Source organism: Cimex lectularius, unplaced genomic scaffold (genome assembly GCF_000648675.2).
Source record: "Cimex lectularius strain Harlan isolate CLEC.00 unplaced genomic scaffold, Clec_2.1 scaffold73, whole genome shotgun sequence".
NCBI lineage: Eukaryota > Metazoa > Arthropoda > Insecta > Hemiptera > Cimicidae > Cimex > Cimex lectularius.
The window spans coordinates 1,231,661-1,254,475 of NW_019392632.1; the positions used below are offsets into that span (position 1 = coordinate 1,231,661).

A 22,815-nucleotide genomic window follows, 5' to 3' on the forward strand; every position below is an offset into this window, starting at 1 on the left:
TAAACGTTTTATTAAGCAGTGGGATAAAACCATGACATTTTACGAAACGTTTTATCGACTTGTGAAATTTTAACATTTTGAAGTGATTTCTAAGTCTTGGCGTTCCGTTCTTCCCCGAGTATTTTTTAATTAAATGTGATTGAAAATATATAAACAAAAATAATTCTAAATAGTTTCCATCTGTAACAAAACAAAAAAATGGAAAAGTCTTTTAAAAAAATTGTAAATATTTAATTGTTTTTATAATTCCTGGTTGAAATTGTATATATTCCTAACTTGTTCTTTCTGTCTGTGAGGCGAAAGTAAAAACAACACACTGAATAAACAAGTCAAAAAACAAATATGCTTGCGTATATACATCTGTCTAGACTGCGTTGTGGCGACAACCGTCACTGTTTAAATATTGAAACTCTCTCTGGGTATCCAAGAGCCAACGCCGCCGCCGTCGCAGAGGTTTGAATTTCAATTCGTATGTGTTTTAGATATTGTTCGAAAGTGATAGACGGACTACGTTCTATTGTAAAAACAAAACACAATTATTTTAACAATAATTTAATTAGAAAAAAAATTCACAAGTGTTGTGTTTACAAAACAAAAGAGCACATTATAGTTATTTCAAGACTTTTGATTATTTAAAAATAAATAACTCGAGACAACTATGAATTTGTACTGAAGACTGAAAAATCTGTTTGTCTCTGGTTAAAAAGAAAACTTATAATATATATATATAACAATGTTTTTTGCCCCTAATTCTGTAAAATAAGTGTTGTAATTTATTGGTGTAAATGTATTGGTGGATTCAAACTTTTTTTATTTCAATTTAAGCTATGTATGTTATAAATTTCACTTATTGTAAAATAATGTTTAAATCTTTTAAAAAAGAAAATCAAAAATAGTTTGTACATTAAGGCAAAAAAGGTATTCCATTTTTTGAGGTTTATGTCATGTAACAAAAAAAATCAAGAAGAAAAAATGAGCCAATTTTACAAACTTTAAATGTACATTATTTTATTAAAAACTATATTTAAAATTTAATTTGGTATTTGTTCTCATTTTTACTTTACAGCTTTGGTCGATGCAAGAATTCTACTCTAAATAATTTCTTTCGAGCAATTTCTTTCGCAATTTTGCGATTTGCAAAATGCAGCCAAATTTAAAAAAAAATGTGGGATGACAAATAAAAGAAAGAAGGACTAAATATTTTCGTTCGTTTTTCTCTGTAGTGCGTATCTAGTGCGTTTCGACGACCGTCAGCACCTGTATATAAAAAGGACATACGAGTAAAAAGTTCACAGTCGATCCTCTCAAAAGGACTTAATTACCAAAACTCTTCCAAATAGGCATTTTATCAAACATTAGTATCTGTATAAACGACATACCCACGAACAGACGGACAGACCATTCCGTCAAAATAACGTAAATGCTAAAACTCTTCTGAACAGGTATTTCGCCAGAGGTCAGAAGCTTAAAAAGGACGTACACACTAGCAAACGCTCAGACCATCCACTCGACTTAACGTAAATACAAACATTCTCTTGAACAGTAATTTTGGCCGATGTTAGTACATAAAATGACATACACATGACTAATCGCACAGACCATCCACTTGAGTTAGCGTAAACGCCAAATTTCTTATGAATTGGTGTTTCATCAAACGTCCGAACCTATAAAAAAAAAGATATGTACATGAGTAAGCGCACAGACCATCACTCAAGTCAAGATGGCGTAAAAGCCAAACTCTTCTGATGAGCATTTCGCCAATCTTTTTTTTTTTTTTGTCTAATTTGGATTCTTATAGATTTCCCCCTTTTCCACTTTAAGCATTTAACATGGAAGATTTTCGTTTCTTCAATAGAATACAGTAAGTATTATTATTTATGTCTGTCTTGCCTTTTGTAGGTACGACAGCCTTTTTCTAGCTATCCCAGGGCAGTTGCATTACAACTGCATTACGTTACATTACTTTACACCGCAACTGCACTACATCGAGATACATACGACTAAACGCCGGACCATCACCAACGCAAGATGGCATGCAGAATCTAGCCTGTAAGGTATGTATTTCTTCATCAATCAAAACGTACATAAAGGTTAAACGTACAGACCAACCACTGAAGATGTTCGTATGCTGACACGCGACGAATAAAGTAGACTAGGATAAAACATGGACGATCTTCTGAGTTTGTCACCTTGGAGTTTTCAACTCAATATATTTGCGAACTGAACAAAATTACCCACTTTTTTGACGCGTCTTTTGTTCTTGTTCGATGCCTTTTCGAGTTCTTTTGGGTGATGTTTCTATTACGACTATTGAGTCGCCTGTTGAGGCTCGACCAAATTGTACCGAAGAGGAGGCTAAAAAATGCTTTGAAATGCATATAAATAAAAAGTAAATAGATCGTAAAAGCTTAATAGAAAAATCACATCAAATCACTCTTGTTTGTTATTCAGGGCATATAGGGTAGAGTGCAGGAAGAAGAAACCGATAAATTGGAAGTGCAATTTCATACACCTATCGGTTTGAATCCTTTCGAGGCATATCAAATTGCAAATAACGCAGATCCATTAATGGGTTAAGGGTAACCATTAATTGATTGGTATTCCAGTTCAATGGCGTATGGAAAAGTATATTAAACGACTACCTAAGCCTAGGATTAGATTGATTGTAGGACTATACAGGGAGTATACCCGGCATACTCAGGAACAGCAGAAACAATGCAGATATGCCACGAAATACATGACTTCTTGGTAAGACCTATTCAGGCTGATGTACCAACTCTTGGGAGAGGACAATTTTAGACCAGATGGAGACACACAGGAGCACTTAACAAAGCTTCTGGGATCTGGTAAAAAGCCTTAAGCTTAATGAAAAGCTCTACGATCTATGAATATTGATTGGGGACTAAAGAAACCAAAGAGAAAATTTATACTTATTTGACAATGGTGAACTTGTAAAAAAATAAGTGTCTTGGTATTAAAGCAAAGGCACGTTTTAAACCAAAAAAATAGATATATTTTCTTTAAATTATTTTTTTCATATTTTGAATTAAGTTAATCAGACTACTAAGAGTATTATCGCACTCGAGCAATCGTATAAATAAATAAAGATAGATTTAGGATTCAATACGGTGATAATGTTCAATTGACCTTTATTGACCCCTTCATGAAGGGTTGCAAGGGTTCTTTTAAATACTTGAGGGAACTATTTCTTTAAAAAACGGTCAATCTCATCAAATAGTCTTCCCGGCTCTACTCCTTAAATGCACCCATCAAAGAAAAGCGGCTTGCATTATTAAGAAATTCCTTTTCCTCCGTGACAACGCAGACATTCTGTAGTAGACGCGTTACGGGGGTTGCCTCGCTGTGCACTTTGATCGTACTGGTCCGCCCATTCTCGCTGTTTCTGTACGAAAAATCCTGTAACTTCACGTCAATTTATTTCTAACATTTAGTTATATCTAGATATTTAAACAATGTTTTTTTATTAAATTTAAATTATTTTTAAATCTTTATCATCAAACTAATTTTTATTTTCATGAAATTCAAATTAGTAACGACAAAAACTACAAATCCAGAGAATATCGATGTTAATTGATGGTTTTACAGTTAAATTTCCATCTAATAATCAATGGATTTTTACCCAAAATAGAAGGGTGACAAATAATAAATATTCATTTTCTATTAAAATTCCGCATATAGCCAGCATTCAAATTAATCAAACCATGGAAAGTTTGACAAGTGATACTTGGAAAATATGGTAAATCTTGTCACATCGTGACATTGCCTGCCCTACACGGTCGTACATCGATTTGGTTTTCATGGGTCAAGGTGTAATTCCATATAATAACGCCGATATAAACCGAAACAAACTGATCTGAGTAGTTAAAACAATATAATGAATTTTTTGACTAATGGTTGTTCGCCGAATTGCACAAACATGGAAACCTATCTCACTATAAAAAGAAAACTTTTTATTTCAAGGAAAAGAACAGCTAAATAAATATCATCAGGTCATGATATTGTTGCTCTGTATGTAAATTTCCTGTTACGCTTTCCTTTGTGCACAGCCATGGCCCCGTTCTGAAGGTTGACATAGTATAATTAACTTTCCTTCTACCTCTCGGGATGTACAAGTGATCATCAGTCGATAGATAAATATAAGAGTGATTAATTATTCAAAGTTACGGTTTAATAGATGAACAGTTACTAAGTGGTGGATTAAAACACAAGTTTTTCCTCTTTTGTTAATATTTAATTTACAAATTATATGATTAGTAGTCAAAGTTTGAACTGTTCACTGAGAGTGGTGGTGCAGTGAGCCAACTTCGTTGCCAGCTCGCAACTGTTATTTTCGCTTTTCACTAAAAGAAAACAAAAAAGTATTAAAATCATAAATTGAGTTGTTTTGTATCAATTATTTCCTTTTGTAAATGGGAATCGGAAAATCTTACAAGTCGATTCATACTTATATCAAAATTAAGTTTATTACTCTAAAAGAAGATCCTTATGAAATAAAAATGACAAAATGTCCCACTGGGCAGTGGCTGATATCATAATAAAAACCTAGCCAACTATAAAATGAAGTTTTGTCATGTAGACCAATATCACTACTTCCAGTGATGTCAGAACTCTTCCAGAAACTACTACCTTCTCTCATAGAAAAAAAAGAGTCTCAACAATAGATCAAATTTACAGAATGGCTGAGATTTAGAAGAGAAACACATCAATTCAGGACTTACCTCAAGCCTTGATAAAATCTGGCATGATGACTTAATACGAAAACTTTAAAAAATTCTTCCGATCCGAAAGCTTTCCTCTTCCCACCTCTCGACTATACCGAGTATAGCGGTCGAATACTCCGAACTTTTAGAAATAGTCGCTGGTGTTCCGCAGGGGAACGTTCTAGGACCAATCCTGTATTTGCTTTAAACCATTCACCGACCACAACATAACTAACTATACCAACATTCACGACAATGCGAATCAGTTTAGGGGAAAATAGTATCGACAAGAAAACTGGAAAATATGGAGGATATTTATGGAAAATATATCAATATCGGATTGACAGGTAGGTAATCACTGAATGAAGTTTTGTCATATGGAACAATATCGGTTGATTTGACTCCCAGAAATGTCCCAGAAACCCATAACAACAAAGGCAGACAAGGATTTAAAAAATAACTAAGCAGTAGATAAATAATCGCAAGCTCTTCAGAAAATCGTATTTAAGTAAAATAAAAAAGTTAGCAAAGTTCAATGCAACTATTATTTGAACTTTTTACTGAACAAAAACTTGACAGGATTTCCCCTCATTTGCCGAGGAATGCAAGAAAGATAAAAGAAATTCCCCATTTTAAATATAATTTTGTAACAACTTGATTACAAAACGTTTACATGTGGAAAATAGGTCTTAATTTTGAGCTAATTTCCAGGGCCAGTTTCTCTATCTGCTCATAATAAACAAAAACACATCACAAAAACAATCCAGTTATTTTTTAAAACATCTACGCAATTTAAAATTAATTTAACTCGAAGAAATTCAGTTTCAGGCAGATTTTTCCCCTCTTCTTTATCCCTGCTAATCCAGAAGAGAAGCTTCAGATGGGTTGATTTAATCCAAAAATCCATAATATCATATCCCTAGGTTGATGAGAAATTCATAATGTACCGAAGCTTAATCCACTTTTACAAGCAAGTTTGCCAATTTTTTTCAAGAATTTATTATTAATTAGCCTATGTTTTTATGGTAGGTTTAAAACACTTGATAATTACGAAAATTTGCTGGATGTATGATTGGCACTTGCTTACATCCAATTTTTGAAAGACTCCAAAGTACTCTGTTAGAATGTGTTAAATTTGTAATACTTCAAGTCTCTCTTATCTCTAATTAAGGAGAATATTTTACAGAAAAATCAAAAATGTTAATATAGTTTCAAACAATATGCAAAAAGGCCATTTAAAGTTCATCTGTACAAAGCCAGCACTGATGTATGATTATTTAATTTATGTTTTAAAATATTAATTATTGTTAAATATTGGCCATATTTACCAACGGCTCCGCAGTGAGAGAGTATGTGCCTTGCATGCCCTGTCTTAACTATGTTGCCTGGGTATACATTTGCCGCTAGTCTTGATGCACCCTGAGGACTAAAACGGCCTGAAGACGTCAGCTAGAAAAAAAACACAACAAAGAAAAAACACATGCACAATGAAAAAAATTATCTTATGGATGGATTATCGGTTGGGTTTTTTACAAATAGTATTAGAAATCTCGATGGTTCATGTCCTATAGATAGTTGATAGTTCAATAATATTTTTTTATCTACTTTGGCTCCTTATTTGGAGGCGTAGGGATTTCTCTCTTTAACTTAAACTTTCGTCTATTGTGTCCAATCTCAGCTAATGGTTTCCCAGGAAGATTTTCGTGTCTTGAATGAATTACAAACTTCTCCTCAGGGGGTCCTTTAAGTGTTTTCAAATGGATTGGGCCAGTGTGAGATTTGAGGAGATTGTGTGAAGTATGGATTCGAATCCCTCCGCCAAACTGTTGAAACTCACAATAGTTTGTGAACTGGTGATAGTTCTTCATAAAACTATTTACTAGTAATGATTTTAGGACTGTAGATAGTTCATGTCCTAATGATCGATCTATATCTATTGTCTTCCTTAAAATATACAGTAATATACAAATTATAACGTTCTTGTACATGGAAAGCACAATTTTTTTACACCGGTGTTTAAATTGATTTAAGCGTTAAGAATCATAAAACGTATATCGATCGTCAAACCATGTTTGTCTTTTGCAAAGTAATATTTTGATAAATTTCTACACTGAAAAATAAAAAAAAGATTAGCCTGACATTTAAGATAATTCGAATGTTATGAACGTGAGGAGAGTCTACGTAGCCTGGATTTAAACATACAAACTAAACCAAATTTGTGGACGATCGAGTGTTTTTTTTTTATAATTTTTAAAAATTATTGACATTTTGTATATTTTTTCAATTAGCAATAGTTAATTAGTTATTTTGCTTTTGACAGTTTTTTATATTTTTTAGAATTAACTATAATTTTTGAGAGTTTTTTATGTTAAAACAAGCAATGTAAAAGTGACATTTTTATCACAAAAATGTAGGTGAAATCTGAGTTTATTCATTAGTGCAGCGAATTAATTTTCTGCAATGTTTTATACTATTTATGATTTAATATATATCACGATCGACAGTTTCAATATTCTTTTGGATTATTGGTAGTTTTGAATAGGGTTTCTGTATTCATTTGAACTAAAGATTTCAATTAAAACATGTACATTTTGTGTGTGTGTGTGTGTGTGTGTGTGTGTGTGTGTGTGTGTGTGTGTGTGTGTGTGTGTGTGTGTGTGTGTGTGTGTTAAAGGGGAGCAAACACTTGCCAATGTAAAAATGTCAATATTATTGGGAAATCGTTAGATGCGGTCTGACGGTCACGATTTCCGAATAATCATAGACTAACGGTCACTAATCACCACAAATGTCAATATTTGTATTCCGTTTCCTCAATGGATGATATTTTAAGTTGTTTTCGTTTTTTTTAATGTGAATACCCTATAACTTCGTTCTTTTTAATGGAAGATGTTTTCATTGGAATTATTGTGTCAGTTCAAATTTTAGTTTTCACACGAACAATTTTTTTTTCTTACTCCTTTTTTTATATTTTTAGTTAGACTCTGTATATCTAAAAAAACCGAAACTATTCACTTTTAGTCTATTACTTTCTAAAATGACAGAAAAACGTATAAATGTCTGAATGTTTGTGAATTTTGAGAAAAGATGTAATAAAATTCAAATTTAACAACTTTTCAGGAGAACTTTCCAGTCATGTTGTTTATTACATCAACCCCCCAACGAATTGGCCAAAAATGGCACAATTTCTGGCTTGCTTCTGGTCTCATCTATGCTAATATTGGATATGAATGAGATCGACATTAAAAAATCAACTTATAACTGATTGACAAAAGGAATACCTCGAGAAAAAAAGGGCCTGAATTATAAAACAGTGTTACCACTAATATGGCGCGCATCATGGTTTCAAGACGATCAAATATCCCTGCATCTATGCTCGACAGAAACGTAGGGAGTGATTTCCAAAGCCTACCATCACAAAATAGGAAAATCCACATTTGGAACATATGAAGATCTTAACTACATCATGCGGAGCTGTAGTAAATAACCCAACAAAGGAGGTACTTTTTAAAGGTCCTTCACCAGGTTCAGGAGAACAACATCGCCACCCTCGTACAAGGAACTGATAACACCCGAAGACAAAGAAAACATACCAAGAATTGTATAAATTTTAACCAAAATAAAGGTGAACGGGTCAATTGAAATAAATTAATCCTATTATTATTTAATAAACCTATATAATAAATTTGTCACTATTGTTTGCTATTGTTATTATGTAAGCACGTTATTATGCAGGTTGAATATAATTCGTATTGTTTGTTAAATGGCTGAATATTTATTTGGGCCAATAAAAAATAAAATAAAGCAAAAAAATTAATAAACCCTAGCCCATTTATATGTCGGGCCGAAGCCGCTGGATTCGAACCCGGTACCGCTACTTGACAGTGATGAGCGTCGTGTCAACGTCTAAGTTGTGGTCACCGACGCCCCAGATATTCCCTTGCGACATATTTTCGATCACATTTCGAACAAGAATGGTTATCAATTATCACAGAATAGTTCATAAGATAATACCAGACAGGGTTTATCTTCACAAATCTAAATAAAATTGTGCACTCATCCAAAGCATCCGTTGTTTTGTAGTTCTTTTGATCGTAAAATGAACTCGTTACAATTATTTTGTTTGTTATATAGTTTTTATTTCTCTTTGTTTATTATTTTGCATAAATCTAGCAATAATTTATAGTTTTAGTGTTTTCCAAAGGTTCAATGTTGTAAGCACAGTATTTAGCTGTAATTTTTCATATACATTTTTCAGCTTTGTTTTTTCTATAGATTTTTATTTTTTTATAAACGCACCAGATACGATTGGTGAAAATCTATGATTGTATTAAAACGCAAAAATATTTTCAGCCCAAAATTCACAAAACTAGTTATACAGGGTTTCTCATGAAAATACGTCAATGTCAATAGTTCAGAAGGCCATCTTACATGTCAAATTCGACTAAAAGTCCCTATTGATTTTTTAGAATATAAACTTTTATGAATACTATCTAAAGATTGATTTTTAAAAAATAGACATTAAGATCTTCGAACTTTTAAAATATGATATAACTATTATCAAATAATGAAAGTAATACAGAGTAAACAAAAAATACTCTTAGGTACAAAGTTGACCCTAATAAAAAAGCTTCTAAAAATTAATTAAATCTTTAAAATGTACACCTTCTCAAAGAATACAAGCCTGACAACGTTTCCTGATAGGTTTTCAGAAGGTTTTTATTTTTTCTTATGTCCAATTGTGCACCAAAGAAACGTTCTGTTTACTTTGAATTATATCCATTATTGTTTAATAAAAGGTTTAAAATCCGTTATCTTCAAAACCCTTGAGCTGTTTTCATTCTATTACGTCTCAATTTAATTTTAACCTGCCGTATTCAGTTTTTCAGGTAATAAAAAATTACTTAATTAATATGAATAAAATCTTTTCCGTCTGTTTAAACCATGATTTTCCATTCTTTTTCGATATTCCAGGAGATCTATCATGCTCTTCGAAAAAAAGAATGTACCGATCCTACCAAGCATCCGATAGTGAATTTTTGAAATGTTTTAAAGATATTGTAATATTTAAATTGTATAGGTTTACGCCAACGGAACGGCTATCCTCCGACTGAAAAGTTCAGTAGATTACTCATTCTTTGTCAAGTTTAATGTAGATTGTACAAACGACCTTAATTTCCATTGAAAAAAAGGATCGTTAACGGAGAAAATTTATTTTGTTGTGTGACAAAATGTTTTCAATCCAAAACTTTCAAGATACCTACATGTACATATGTAAAATTGCATGGGTGAGGGTAATAAAAAAAATATAGACAGAAAACCAACAAAAGATACTAAATATAAATTCAAAAGAAATAAGCGAGTAAAAGGATGGAACAGGAGTTCAAAGAAAGTAAATTGAAACTCTATAAGAGTGGTGAGTTTTGATCTTCTTATATATAGTTTTATTAATTTTAATTATAGTTTAATTGTTAATAATTAGTTCATTACTTTTGCAATTAAACTGTAAATTGTAACATACACAATAAAAATTAGACAGTATTTTTATTTTTTTCAAATATTATGAATTATCAAAAAATATTTCAATTAACTCAAAATGATGAAAAAATATTCTAGTTTAATTATGAAAAATACAAATTTTGAGAATTGTTATTTTCTAAATATCGATGTCTCCTGCACAATTGTTTGTAAAAATTAAGTTGATTTTAACTTTGCTGTAATGTTTTCTTCAACTGCGATTTTCGCGACAAAATTTCAACATTTTTGTATTAATATCGGAAACAATTGAGAATTAAATTTCAAAATATTACCAACTAGTCCTCTACTATTAATTGCTTCATAACGATAAATAAGTATTCTACCAAGATTGTACAAATGTATTTTTTAAATAAAAAACTTACCAATCCGCGAGATTCTAAATAACACGCCAGTAAGCACTGGAAAAGATACGAAAATTTCATAGTAATATAATTTTTATTGATACTACGATTTTATATAGATAGCTTACCTTTCCAGCTTCAGTTTTTGGAATTTCTTTTCTTTTAAATGAATCTATCTCTTCTAAAAAATATTTTTTATTAATAATTAGGTAATTATCAATTATATCTACTCTACCATCCTGGCTGGTTTGGTCGGAAGAAAGGCAGACCCAAAACGATCCGTAACGACCAAATTACACGTTCATCGACCCACAGAACACATGGATAATTCCCATAAATTAATAAAATCATACTTGCCTTTGTTTGGGTGTTCTCGGTTGATGCACTTGGTCAGCCTTGGGAATCGGTCAATCACACAGTCCGCCTAATATGGGAGTCGAATATTACGTTTTTATAAAAATGAATTCCGAATTATTGTAATATATATGCAAAACCTTGATTATTATAAAGACAATTAACCAATACTTGAGCATGATGTCTGAGATTTGTACGTAATTTTCGTCCACTCTGGAAAAAAAACGTTTTGGATGAGCAACTGCGTTATGGGAACTAGAAATGAATCAAAACCTCTGGAGGTCGACACCTTGGGCAGGATTGCATCCGCTTCCGCCCGTTTGGTTAAATGGAACGTGTGTTGATCGAACAATTATTAAAATTTAGGCCGTTGGAGTTGAGAAAAATACCTAAACGTCATTTGGGTGCATTAGTTCGGTATCATTTTCCACGTTTTACCTTATTCTTCGATGAGCTCAAGATGATCCTGAAATATTTGAACTGGCTTGGATGGATAGTTAGGATGTAATCGGCAGGTCATCAATAAAAATCTGCACCCTCGGGGCAAAACTGGTTTAACCAAATTATGACAAAATAAGTATTCCAGTAAGTCTTAAGGCCTGATAGATTGAGTACAATTGATAAAATAAAGAATAAAACCATTTCCGTTAATAAAATTGCTGTAATGTTCGCGTAGGTTGTAAGGATGGTATGGGGATGTATAAAGCAGTATAAATAATATATAGGATGGGATGAACAATGGTCCCTTGTGATCAGCTGGCTAGGATCGGTCTTGTCTCTGAGAACCTACTGCCGGACCCTACTTTGAAGCAACGATCTGTTAGATATGATTTTAAGAGTAGGGAATAAGGGGTTCCAGACCGTGACAAAAGCTTGAGACACTTCTAAGAACACATTGCTAATGTCTACAACCTTAAGCATTGTTGAACCGTGGAATGGCGAGGATGGAAACCGAATTGATGAGGTTTTATTAAACCTAGGTTTTTAAGTCTTTCAAGGTTTAAAGGATTATAGACATTATAGGGAGCATGTGTACGTAATAGGATGGTGTAAGTAAAGTCTGGATATTTTGACCCCATCCCTACTATCTATTAAGATTATTTAACACGTTGCTCGGCGATTCGATGAAACGTGGTTTTCACAATGTTCCAAACCTATTATGAAATGCAACATTTGTGATGGTACGTTTTCCTCTCTTTTCGCATAAACCAAGTTGAGTTTATTTTGGATCCGCCGCCGCGAAGGGCATCCTGAAAGGGGAGTTAAAACGCGAATTCCGAGTTAGACTGAGAATGAAAAATGCGCTCTAGGGGGGTATGCTAATACATAAAGCAGAATCAGAACGGCAATTGTAATTTATACAGGGGCGAAATGAAAAACTGGTAGCGATTGTATACAAGCAGGCTGAATCGTGTTTTATTTCACCGCTCTTCACCCTCCGACTATTAGATTTTTTTTAATGCAAAACATATGGAGTAGCTCCCATGGGAGAAATAAATACAAATACCATGAAAAGATTGAAAAATAATTACAATCCTCAAAGAACGTTCATCTCTTTCATCTTTTTTGATTAACTACCGTAACAAGCGATGCTGGCTAAGGGGGGAATAATTAAAATCAAAACATTCGACAACTGTATTGCTGTGTGCTGTTTTCCATTTTATAAAAAAAGTTGAATTTAAAATTAATGCAATGCGAACTACCGAAAAAAGTTAAGAGAAGCAGTGAACTAACGAATAATTCATGCGACCAAACTACAAATACATCTCCAATGTTTGCTAAAATATTGCTGACGATTGAACCGTGAATAGAATATCATCTAACTGATTGAACCATATTTTCCAAGCATCTGCCTATTACTTGTGTAAATTATGTAAGTATTTATATATATAAAAGTATATATAATTTATCTGTTAATAAGATACACAGGGCTGTCGGTGGTCGCAACGGTTTAGACGTTGACACGGCGCTCATCACTGTAAGGTAAAGGTCCCGAGTTCGAATCCAGCAGCCATTCGAACACGACATACTTACAAATGGGCAAAACACCGGCACCCCGAGAGTTGATATAACCTCTTTTGTTGCGAACCCACGTAAAAAATATATATATATTTANTGGCTAAATACGCCGCTGCTCTACCACTTGAGCTATTGTGACTTCTCATGAAATCTCAACCCCACCTTTTGAATTTTCCCTCATTTTTGCTATTTTTCAAATGTCGTATAATCTATTCGATTCTCAGCGACAAATGAAATGGCCACGGAGAGCTTTAATGAAGACATACTTCATTTTACTGATTAAATCCATTAGAGTTCGTGGTCCGATTGACCGAATAACTTTTTTTAATTAATTAATCTTTGTGTAAGATATTGATTGAGATAAAAAGATAGTGGTATTGGTTGAAAAATGGCAAAAAGGAGGGGAAATTCGAAAGGTGGGGTTGAGATGGGAAGTTGGTGCCCGAGTGGATCGAAGTCACGATAACTCAAGTGGTTAGAGCAGCTGCGTATTGAGCAGAAGGTTGTGGGTTCAAATCCCGCTCGTGACACTGACTGTTTTTATCTCAACCAATAACTTACATAAAGATTATTTAAGTATAAAATTGTATACCACTTGAGCTATCGTGACTTCAGCCGTATTTAGCTGAAGGTCGTGGGGTCGAATCCCGCTCATGACACTGACTTTTTATCTCAATCAATACCTTACATAAAGATTAATTAAATGAAAAAAGTTATTCGGTCAATCGGACCACGAATTCTAATGGATTTAAAATTAATGTATCTAAGAACTTATTTAACTATAATATTTTAATGCAAAACCAATTAAACGAGATCTGAAATTCATGAGTTTTAATTAACAAATTTAATTATGATAGTTTGAAAAAAAATTAAACAAAACACCGGACAATCATTTAGTGATATAATGAATTGCTATAATAAAAATTATAATAATATAAAGTTATAATATGTTAACTATCGCTAAATGAATTTACAGTGTTTTGCTGAAATTTATTTAAAACTATCATAATTACGTATTTTTTATTAAAACTCATGAATTTCTGATCTCGTTTAATTTAATCTACATTACAATAAATGTTGTAATTAATGCAAAGATAAATATACATGCATGTGTCAGTCATATATTTTTTTATGTCAGTTAAGATAATTCATGATTAAATCCATTAGAGCTCTTGGTCCATTGACCAAATAACTTTTTTTCAATTAATTAATCTTTATGTAAGGTATTGGTTGAGATAAAAAATTCAGTGTCACGAGCGGGATTCGAACCCACGACCTTCGGCTAAATACGGCTGAAGTCACGATAGCTCAAGTGGTATAGCAGTGGGGTATTTAGCCGAAGGTCGTGGGTTCGAATCCAGCTCGTCTCACTGACTTTTTTATCTCAACCAATACACATACATAAAGATTAATTAATAATTCATGATATTCATCCACATGTAGGGGGCCGTTGCAACTTGGTTTAAACTCAATTCAGTACTGAACCTTGTTCAACTCAAAAATTTCCGTTTTTTATTTAGACTTGAACCATGTTCAAACAATGATCCTGGTTCAAATCTGAACGGCCTTCGAACGTGGGTTAAACGGAGAACAGAGGTGATCGCGTCCATTTCATAATAATATAACCTGTACGTTGTTAAAAGTGTGATCTCACAATTCAACTTTTCGTGTGTTTTTTTACACGTTTCAATAAAAATGGATTAACTTTTGTTGTTCTTTCTTATACAATGTCCTAATTGTCTTTATTTTGTTGTTCTAATCAGGAATAAGAAGTCCGGAAATGTGTATTTCTTTTGCGCTAGAAACCGTATTTTATCTCGTATGTCTATTTATTCATTCTCATCAAGTCGTGTCATCATTAAGCCGAGACGTTCATAAAACCATAAATTTTTGCAAAAGACCTTAAGTTTGCAATAGGTAATTTGTGTTTGTGGTAATTTGTGTATTATATAAGTCGTTCACGATACCCCCCCCCCCAAATATGAACACACATACAAGAATTCATTACCATGGTTAATATGCATAGATCATAAGGCAAAAAAAAAGTCGTTGAGCGTCGTCCAAAGGAAATAATGTTTATGATAAAATTGAGAGGATCACCAAATCGGTAATCATACCTGTTGAAACCATGGTTTACACGCAAAAACTTTACCCCAAAACTAAAATTATCATATTGAAAATTGTAACAAAGTTGGATTCATTAAATAACAACTAAAAATAAAACGACAATTTATTTAAAGAAAACGATTATAGGGAAATTAAATCGTGCTCTTATGCCACATGGAGACAAACGAAATTAAAATTAAATTTAAAATGAACAATAAAACACAACAAACGCGTTGACACCCGCGAGTCTGGCCTCTACTTATCTTTGTAATTTTGGCTTTGGCTTTTTCGTCGAAAACAATAGGTCGCTACATAGGATTGCCTGGTAATCCGAGACAAAAGACAAACGTTTTGTTTTGCAGTAATAAATTAGGCAATTCAAAAGTTAAATAATATTTACGATAAAATTCTAATAATTTTAACATCAATTTCGAATCCAATTGAGCAATAACATTTTGTTTTGTTTTTTTAAACTATTTTTCAAGCAACAACTAGTTGAACTGAATCAGAACAACAAAACTTAAATCATAAGAAAGTGCCTTAAAAGAAACATGTTTGTTTGTAAAGGAAATTTCATTTGGATAGTAGATGGATACAAGAGTAATCAAATTGATGAATTTTTGAAAAAAAAATGTAGATGAACAACAGACGACAAAGATTTCCTTGAATTGGTAGGTACATATATTGGTAGATGACCAAAGCAAGGTGTTTTAGAACCAACAAGACCATTTTCATGAATGAGACAATGATGGATTCTTTAACAGATTCAGTACGTGAACAACAATTTTCACCGACATATTCGAGGAAAGAAAAATTAAGAAAAAAGTAAAAACGCAAAAATAGTAAACAAAAGTCTATGAAAAGTGGTACAACAACCAATGTAAACAATGGATGAACACTATCTCTAGCTATAACCGTACAAAGTGACTACAACCAGTTCTACCAAATAGTGGTTGAACTAGGATCAGTTGAACGGTGGTCCCTCTGAACTTGGTTCAAATTATGAACGACGTTCCAGTGAACATGGTTTTAACCATGACTGGTGCGACTGGCCCTAAAAGGGATAAACGTAAAATAATCTCCTCTTAAAGCTTATAGAAAATACTTTCCGGGCAGATATTGTTATATTTTTGTAATTTTTTTTTTAATGGGAATATATGAAAAGTCCATAGAAGACATTTTCCTATAGGGCTGTCAAATTTAAACCTGTCCCCGACGCTTTGAGCCACGTATCATTTATGCGGAAAGTTTGTTGACGTTAGATTTTCTTCCCTACTGTCCCGTCTTAATTCGGAAAATTGTGACAAAGTGGCAGAGAATTTCTAACGTCTCAAAGTTTTGCACGATTGATATTCATGGGAGTAAATTAAAAAAGTGAAGGGGAAAAATGTACCTCCGACTTTCTCATCCATCACAGGGCATAAAGTGATAATTGAAGGTTTTGTTTGCACGTAGCTCGGCTTGCCCATACTGTACGGACCTCTTCGGAAATTGATTATACATTACGGTCGTTTGTGTAATTTGCGAGCTAGATCCATGAGAGGACTATTGGTTCATTTACAATTTGAGCGGTGACCTACAATCCTACAATTACCAATTACCGATGAGCAGACTGATTTAAACCCTGACCATTGTTCGTCCGTTTGAAATATGAGACGTGTAAATGAATAAATGATATCAGGAGGATCTTAAATGCTAAATTTCCACGTTTAACAAGCCTAATATGCGCATGCAAGTTGATACTAATCGCCTATGAACAATTTTTTAAATTGTTAGTGCGCCAAACTTCTGCAATCTACAGGATTGAAGGCAAATAAAAAACCTCTTTCATGTTTATTATTATAGATATTGTAAATTTAATTTTTGTATTAGATTGTAGTTGAAAGAAAAAGGCACCTTTTTTATTCGTGGCTGTCACTTTTTGATTTGAGTTTTCCTAGGTGCCCAACATTCAATGTATTTTTTAAATCACGGCTAACCTTCCACTTTTACTTATCAGTGTATAAAATTATAAAATTATCATAATTAACATTCAAATGTTTTTGTTCATTAATAATCAATCATTTATACTTCATCATTCACTGAGATTGTCAACCTTCAAACTTTTTAACCTTGATTATCACTTTTACATATATTTTCCGAAGATTACCAACCATTATGAATGATTATTTTTATTTATTTTTTGTTTTTTCAGCGATGGTCAACCTTCGAAATTTTGTTTTTCTTCTATAGACAATCTTGCAGTTTTTTATCAGCTTAAAGAGATATTTTTCAAGTATAATCAATCGTTGATTTGTTATATTTTTCAGAGATGACCGATCTTCGATTTTTTGTTTAGATGGTGGTCAGCAATCCGAGTACTTCTTTTTATTGATAGTCAATATTCAAGGCTTTTTGTTCATAGATAATCAATCTTTGATGTTTTATATTTTTCAATGTTTTTTAAATATTAAACTTCTGTGAGTAGAACTATCTTTTCCTCAAAAGAAAAAGTAAAAAGCTTCAATTTTTTGTTACAAAGTCGTACAGTCAACCGAGTATTTTGTATTAAAGGAAAACTTTATAAGGTTTTTGTTTATCAATAATCAATCTTTAATGTTTTATATTTTTTCGACACGATTTACCATGGCCAGCCATCAAAGTAATCTTTACCATTGATCAACACTCAAAGGTTTTTGTTTGTAGATAACCAATCTTTGGTGTTTTATTTTTCTCTGAGATGGCCAGTCTTCAATGCTTTTTCATTAAAAGTCTTTTTTTCGCAGGTGAACAAGCGTTGAATGGTCACTCTTCAGAGATTTATTTCCCTTCCATAGTCATTTCTCCAGTTTTTATGTCTAAAGACAACTTGAAAAATTATTTTTCGTAGCAATCAATCTTTAATGTTTTATACTTTCCAGAGAAGACAGACCTTCAAGTTTTTATTGCGTTATGACGTACCAACCAAGTATTTTTTATTAATGGAAAACTTTATAATGTTTGTGTTCATGACCAATTAATTAAAACATTTTTAATATGTTACGATTAATTAAGGTTTTTAGTTGAGATAAAAAAGTCAATGACACGAGCGGGATTCGAACCCACGAAGGTTTTGAGGTCACGATAGCTCAAGTAGTAGAGCAGCGGCGTATCTAGCCGAAGTTCGTGGGTTCGAATCCCGATCGTGCCATTGACTTTTTTATCTCAACTAAAAACCTTAATTAATCGTAATATATTAATTGGTCAAGCGGACCACGAAATTAGTGAATTTTTAATATGTTATATTTTTCAGACACAACCGACTTTCAATTTCTTTATTTCAACTATGGTCAGCCATGAAAATAATTTTTACTAATGGTCAACATACAACGGTTTTTGTTCGTGGATGACCAATCTTTGGTGTTTTATTTTTCTTTGAGGTGACCGACCAATGTTGAATGTTTTTTATTAATGGTCATTTTTTCGTAGATGACCAACTAACTGTTGGTCCAGTTTTTGTATTTGAAAACTACTTAAAAACTACTTAAGTTAAACTACTTTTTTCATGACTATCAATTTTTAAAATTTTATAATTTTTAGTGATGAACAAGTATTATTTTATTCTTTCAATGATATACAGATATTCGAGTGGTTTTTTTTTCACGGTCAACGTTCAATTGTTTTTGCTTATAGATAACCAATCTTTGGTGTTTTACGTTTCTTTGAAATGGCGAAGCTTTCAATTTTTTCTTGTTACTTTTATATATTTTTTCATAATTGGCCGATGGTTACTTTTATATATTTTTTCATAGTTGGCTAGCCGTTAATGTATTTTTATGAAGAGAGTTTTGTGAGAGAAAGAGAGAGGGAGAATACTTTATTGTGGAACTAGAGTTTCCGAACAAATAAGGTGACAAAAAACTTTTATAAATCTGGCATTTGAATTAATCACAGTTTGACATTAACATATAGTGAAAAAAATTGACATAGACATAATAGTACCAATAATAAGAATTTAGGGAAAAATTGTAATAATAAAGCACGCTCAGTCTTGTGCGATCACAAATTGTAAACTTCTGTATCGTTCCAAGTTTATTATATGTACCGCCGAAGCGAGTAAACAAACGGTAAAACTTAAGAAAAGGATGAAAAAAAAGCTTTCTTATGTAGTAAAAGAACATAATAACATTGTGGGGGGGGGGTCGGTGGCCGCAACGGTTTAGCCGCTCATCACTGTAAGGTGAAGGTCCCGGGTTCGAAAAAAATAATAATAATAACAATAATAATAATATTGTGGCCTATGTTGGCTCTGTTTGAAGGGAGATTAGGTGTTTGTACAGGAGGGATTCAAAAGAGGTTAAGTACGCGGCTTTGCGAATTGGCAAAAGAAAAGAATTCATAACTTTAACTTATTCTTTAACTACTAAATTTTTCCATCAATGGTCAGCCATACAATTTTGTTGTTTTATTCAATGGTAAACTTTCAAGAGTTTGTATTCAATCTGGATTATAAAAACTTCGTAAGCTTTTCCAACTTTTTATTTTTTACGTAGATGCATTTTGATGCTCTTTCCGCCTCTTCCTCAGTACATTTTTCTTTTTAAATAAAAATTTTTTAAATTAAATTAAAATGTACTGAGGAGGAGGCGGAAAGAGTCTCAAAATGCATCTACGTAAAAAACAAAAAGTTGGAAAAGCTTACGAAGTCTTTATAATCCAGATTATCATCCATATCAAAGAAAAAGAAAAGCAAGAAATAATCATCAATATTTGATAGCTAATATTTTTCCATCATTGTTCAGCAATACAAATTTGTTTTGTATTATTCAATGGTAAACTTTCAATAGTTTATTTTCAAGGATAATCATCAATATTTGATGTCTAATATTTTTCAGAGGCCAACCATCGAGGTTTTTTCAGTAATGGTCACTTGAATCACTTTTTTTTTTTTTTTTAATGATAAAAGTTCAACATTTTTCCATCATTGTTCAGCCATACAATTTTCTTTTGTTTTATTCAATGGTAGACTTTCACGAGTTTGTATTCAAGGATAATCATCAATATTTGATGTCTAATATTTTTCAGAGGCCAACCATCAATATTGCATTTTTTCTGTAATAAATATGCATCAGTCACTTGTACATTGTAAACTGTAATCCAACATCTTGGATTTGTCATATTTTAACTAAATAAATACTTTTACACACTTAGTGCTTTTTCAAAACTTAATCAAATCGACACCTTCATCAGCTCAAAAATTAAATTAGATATTAATATGTAATGTTCAATATCGCTCACCAACTTGTGTAACTATAACACAATTTCATAACGCTCATTTTGAATTCAATGAAGCATACGCACATAAAGATGTTAATAATAATAATAATATATATGCCATGTCAAGTTGAAAGAAAATATAACAAAGAGAACTCTTTCAATGTCTATTTTAGAATAAATTATTAAACGTTAAAGTCAATTTTTTGGTAAATAAACCCGAAGCCGCTCGCGATATGAGTTCAGTTCGGATGAGCAGCCAGGTAGAATTGATAATATTGAACGCATCATTGAATTCTGTTCACAAAGAGTGATGGAAATGAGAAATATACTTCGTTTAGTAATCGTACTGGTATATACCAGTTCATCAGTTCCAACGTGCCGAATAATTTGCCTTTCACGTCGGCTCTTTTCTCCATGTTTGATTTTGTAACATTTTTTAGGCACTACAAATAAATAAAAATGAAATTAACTTTGCATCTTCAAAGGCTTATTATTTCAAAGGTGATTGGACGGGTATACAATTGTTTCCATGATTTCTTTTGTTGTGTTTCATAGATAAAAGATTCGATATCCTGATTAGGGAAAATCTAAAAATAACGTACCGAACTAGATACCACGAGGTTTTTTTGTATGGACTGATAAAGCTACATTAAATTCTATAAATTACAATTTTCTCTTTGGTATTTCAAGATCCTGATTAACGGTTGCTGAAAAACCTGGTCAACTTTTCTATTTCAAAGTCTTCTGGTAAATAAAAAAAAACATATTCAGAGAAATAAACAATTTCATAAAATAAAAAAGAACGAATTACTCAAGCGTTAGGGAGTGTAAATCCGGTATGCAATAGAAAAGGACTGCAAGACAAGAACTGATAAAAGTTAATTAAGAAAAACTAAATAAAGTTTAGTTGACATATATCATATCTCAATGAAAAGAGATTTTAAAAAAGAATAAAAAAGAGGTAAGATAGATAGGAACCGGATGTAAATATCAAGTAAAATATCAATCTGAGCTTAAAATAAATAATTTGTTATTATAGATGTATATTCCTTGCTGAAACATAAATTTAGTTAGTATTTCAACTTTTTTAATATAATCGTTTTCTCTATTGATAGGTTGAAAAATTCCAAGTTCTCCGTGATTGAAAACCTTTATTCAATTTAGTAAATTACAGGGACGTTTCCGGCTCCTGGCCCATCATCAGAAACTAAACATAGAGCAATTTCATGGTATAATTCCCAATCTGAAGGCACATCCATCAGTAATTTCCAATTTTTTAAATAAAAGTATTCATACCTGGACTATGCGAATGATATATATANATTTGGTAACCAATAAGGGACTAAAATAAAATATATGTTTCAATTACAGTTTTAAAACCATGTTGAAGACATTCCCCTCAACAAATAAAGGGGGTAGAAAAATAATAAATGTATTATTCGCATAGTCCAGGTATAAATACTTTTATTTAAAAAATTGGAAATTACTGATGGGTGTGCCTTCAGATTGGGAATTATACCATGAGATTTCTCTATGTTTAATTGCTGATGATGGGCCGAGAGCCCGAAACGTCCATGTAATTTACTGAATTGAATAAACGTTTTCAACCACGGAGGACTTGGAATTTTTCAACCTATCAATAGAGAAGATATAAACCGTGGAGTTGGTAATATATAAAATAAGATAATCTTTTTGTAGGATTGTGGTTGAAATGAAAACGTTAGTGTCACGAGCGGGATTCGAACCCACGACCTTCGGCATTTGGTCAATCAGACCACTAAATATAATGGGTTTTTAATATATTTGAAGGTTGATTTTCTCCGATCAACCTGGTCCATTCTCTTATGTTTGTTCAACTGATGATATGGTTTGAAAGTTTGTCTGTGTGTGTCCATGTGTACAAGTCCTTTCTATTGGTTCTAGTCAAACTTGAGATGGCCATTAACCTATATAACCAACCCGCGCTAACACGTTTTAATTCAAAATATCCGTTTTTTCATACCTATAAGAGGTAAAGGGTGGTCATGTGTAGAGTAGCTCAATATTTCATCAGATTTTTACTTTTTATATAAATTATTTTGACATTTGACAAATGACAATTGTTAAAAATGTATTTTAAACAATTTTATCCTAGTTTCCATTCATCATCACTTCATTGTCCCTTTTTGTATTGTTTGGGTTATACTATAAATCCATGTTGACAAAAGGTTGATAAATGCCGTGATTTTACAAGACGGTGTGAAATAATTTATACACAACGACCTGGACATGACCTAATTACCTCGACTATACTTCGAAACCTTCCTTCCTTACAAGGTCATAGTATTTTTAACCATACATAATGCCACCCTAGCACTCACTTTCCTTTATTATGGATGAACTGCATATTCTTTCTTATTCCTAACCTCACATACCTCCCAACCACATATCTTCCTGCAACCCATAACCTTCTTCCTGTGATGTTCAAAATCCTCGAAATACTTCTGTTAAAACGTTTCATA

At 32.3% G+C, this 22,815-nt stretch overlaps 1 protein-coding gene across 1 annotated transcript; it reads right to left on the bottom strand.

Moving 5' to 3' along the window:
• Window positions 1-4,244: 4,244 nt before the first annotated feature.
• On the bottom strand, window positions 4,245-11,264 carry LOC106662719. Its single transcript, XM_014386958.2, has 7 exons — window positions 11,228-11,264; window positions 11,095-11,167; window positions 10,958-11,024; window positions 10,729-10,781; window positions 10,622-10,657; window positions 6,050-6,170; window positions 4,245-4,361 (listed from the first exon to the last, which is right to left on the bottom strand). Exons 2-7 carry the CDS (start codon window positions 11,131-11,133, stop codon window positions 4,279-4,281), a joined length of 399 nt encoding a protein of 132 aa, XP_014242444.1. The 5' UTR covers window positions 11,134-11,167; window positions 11,228-11,264; the 3' UTR covers window positions 4,245-4,278.
• Window positions 11,265-22,815: the final 11,551 nt, after the last annotated feature.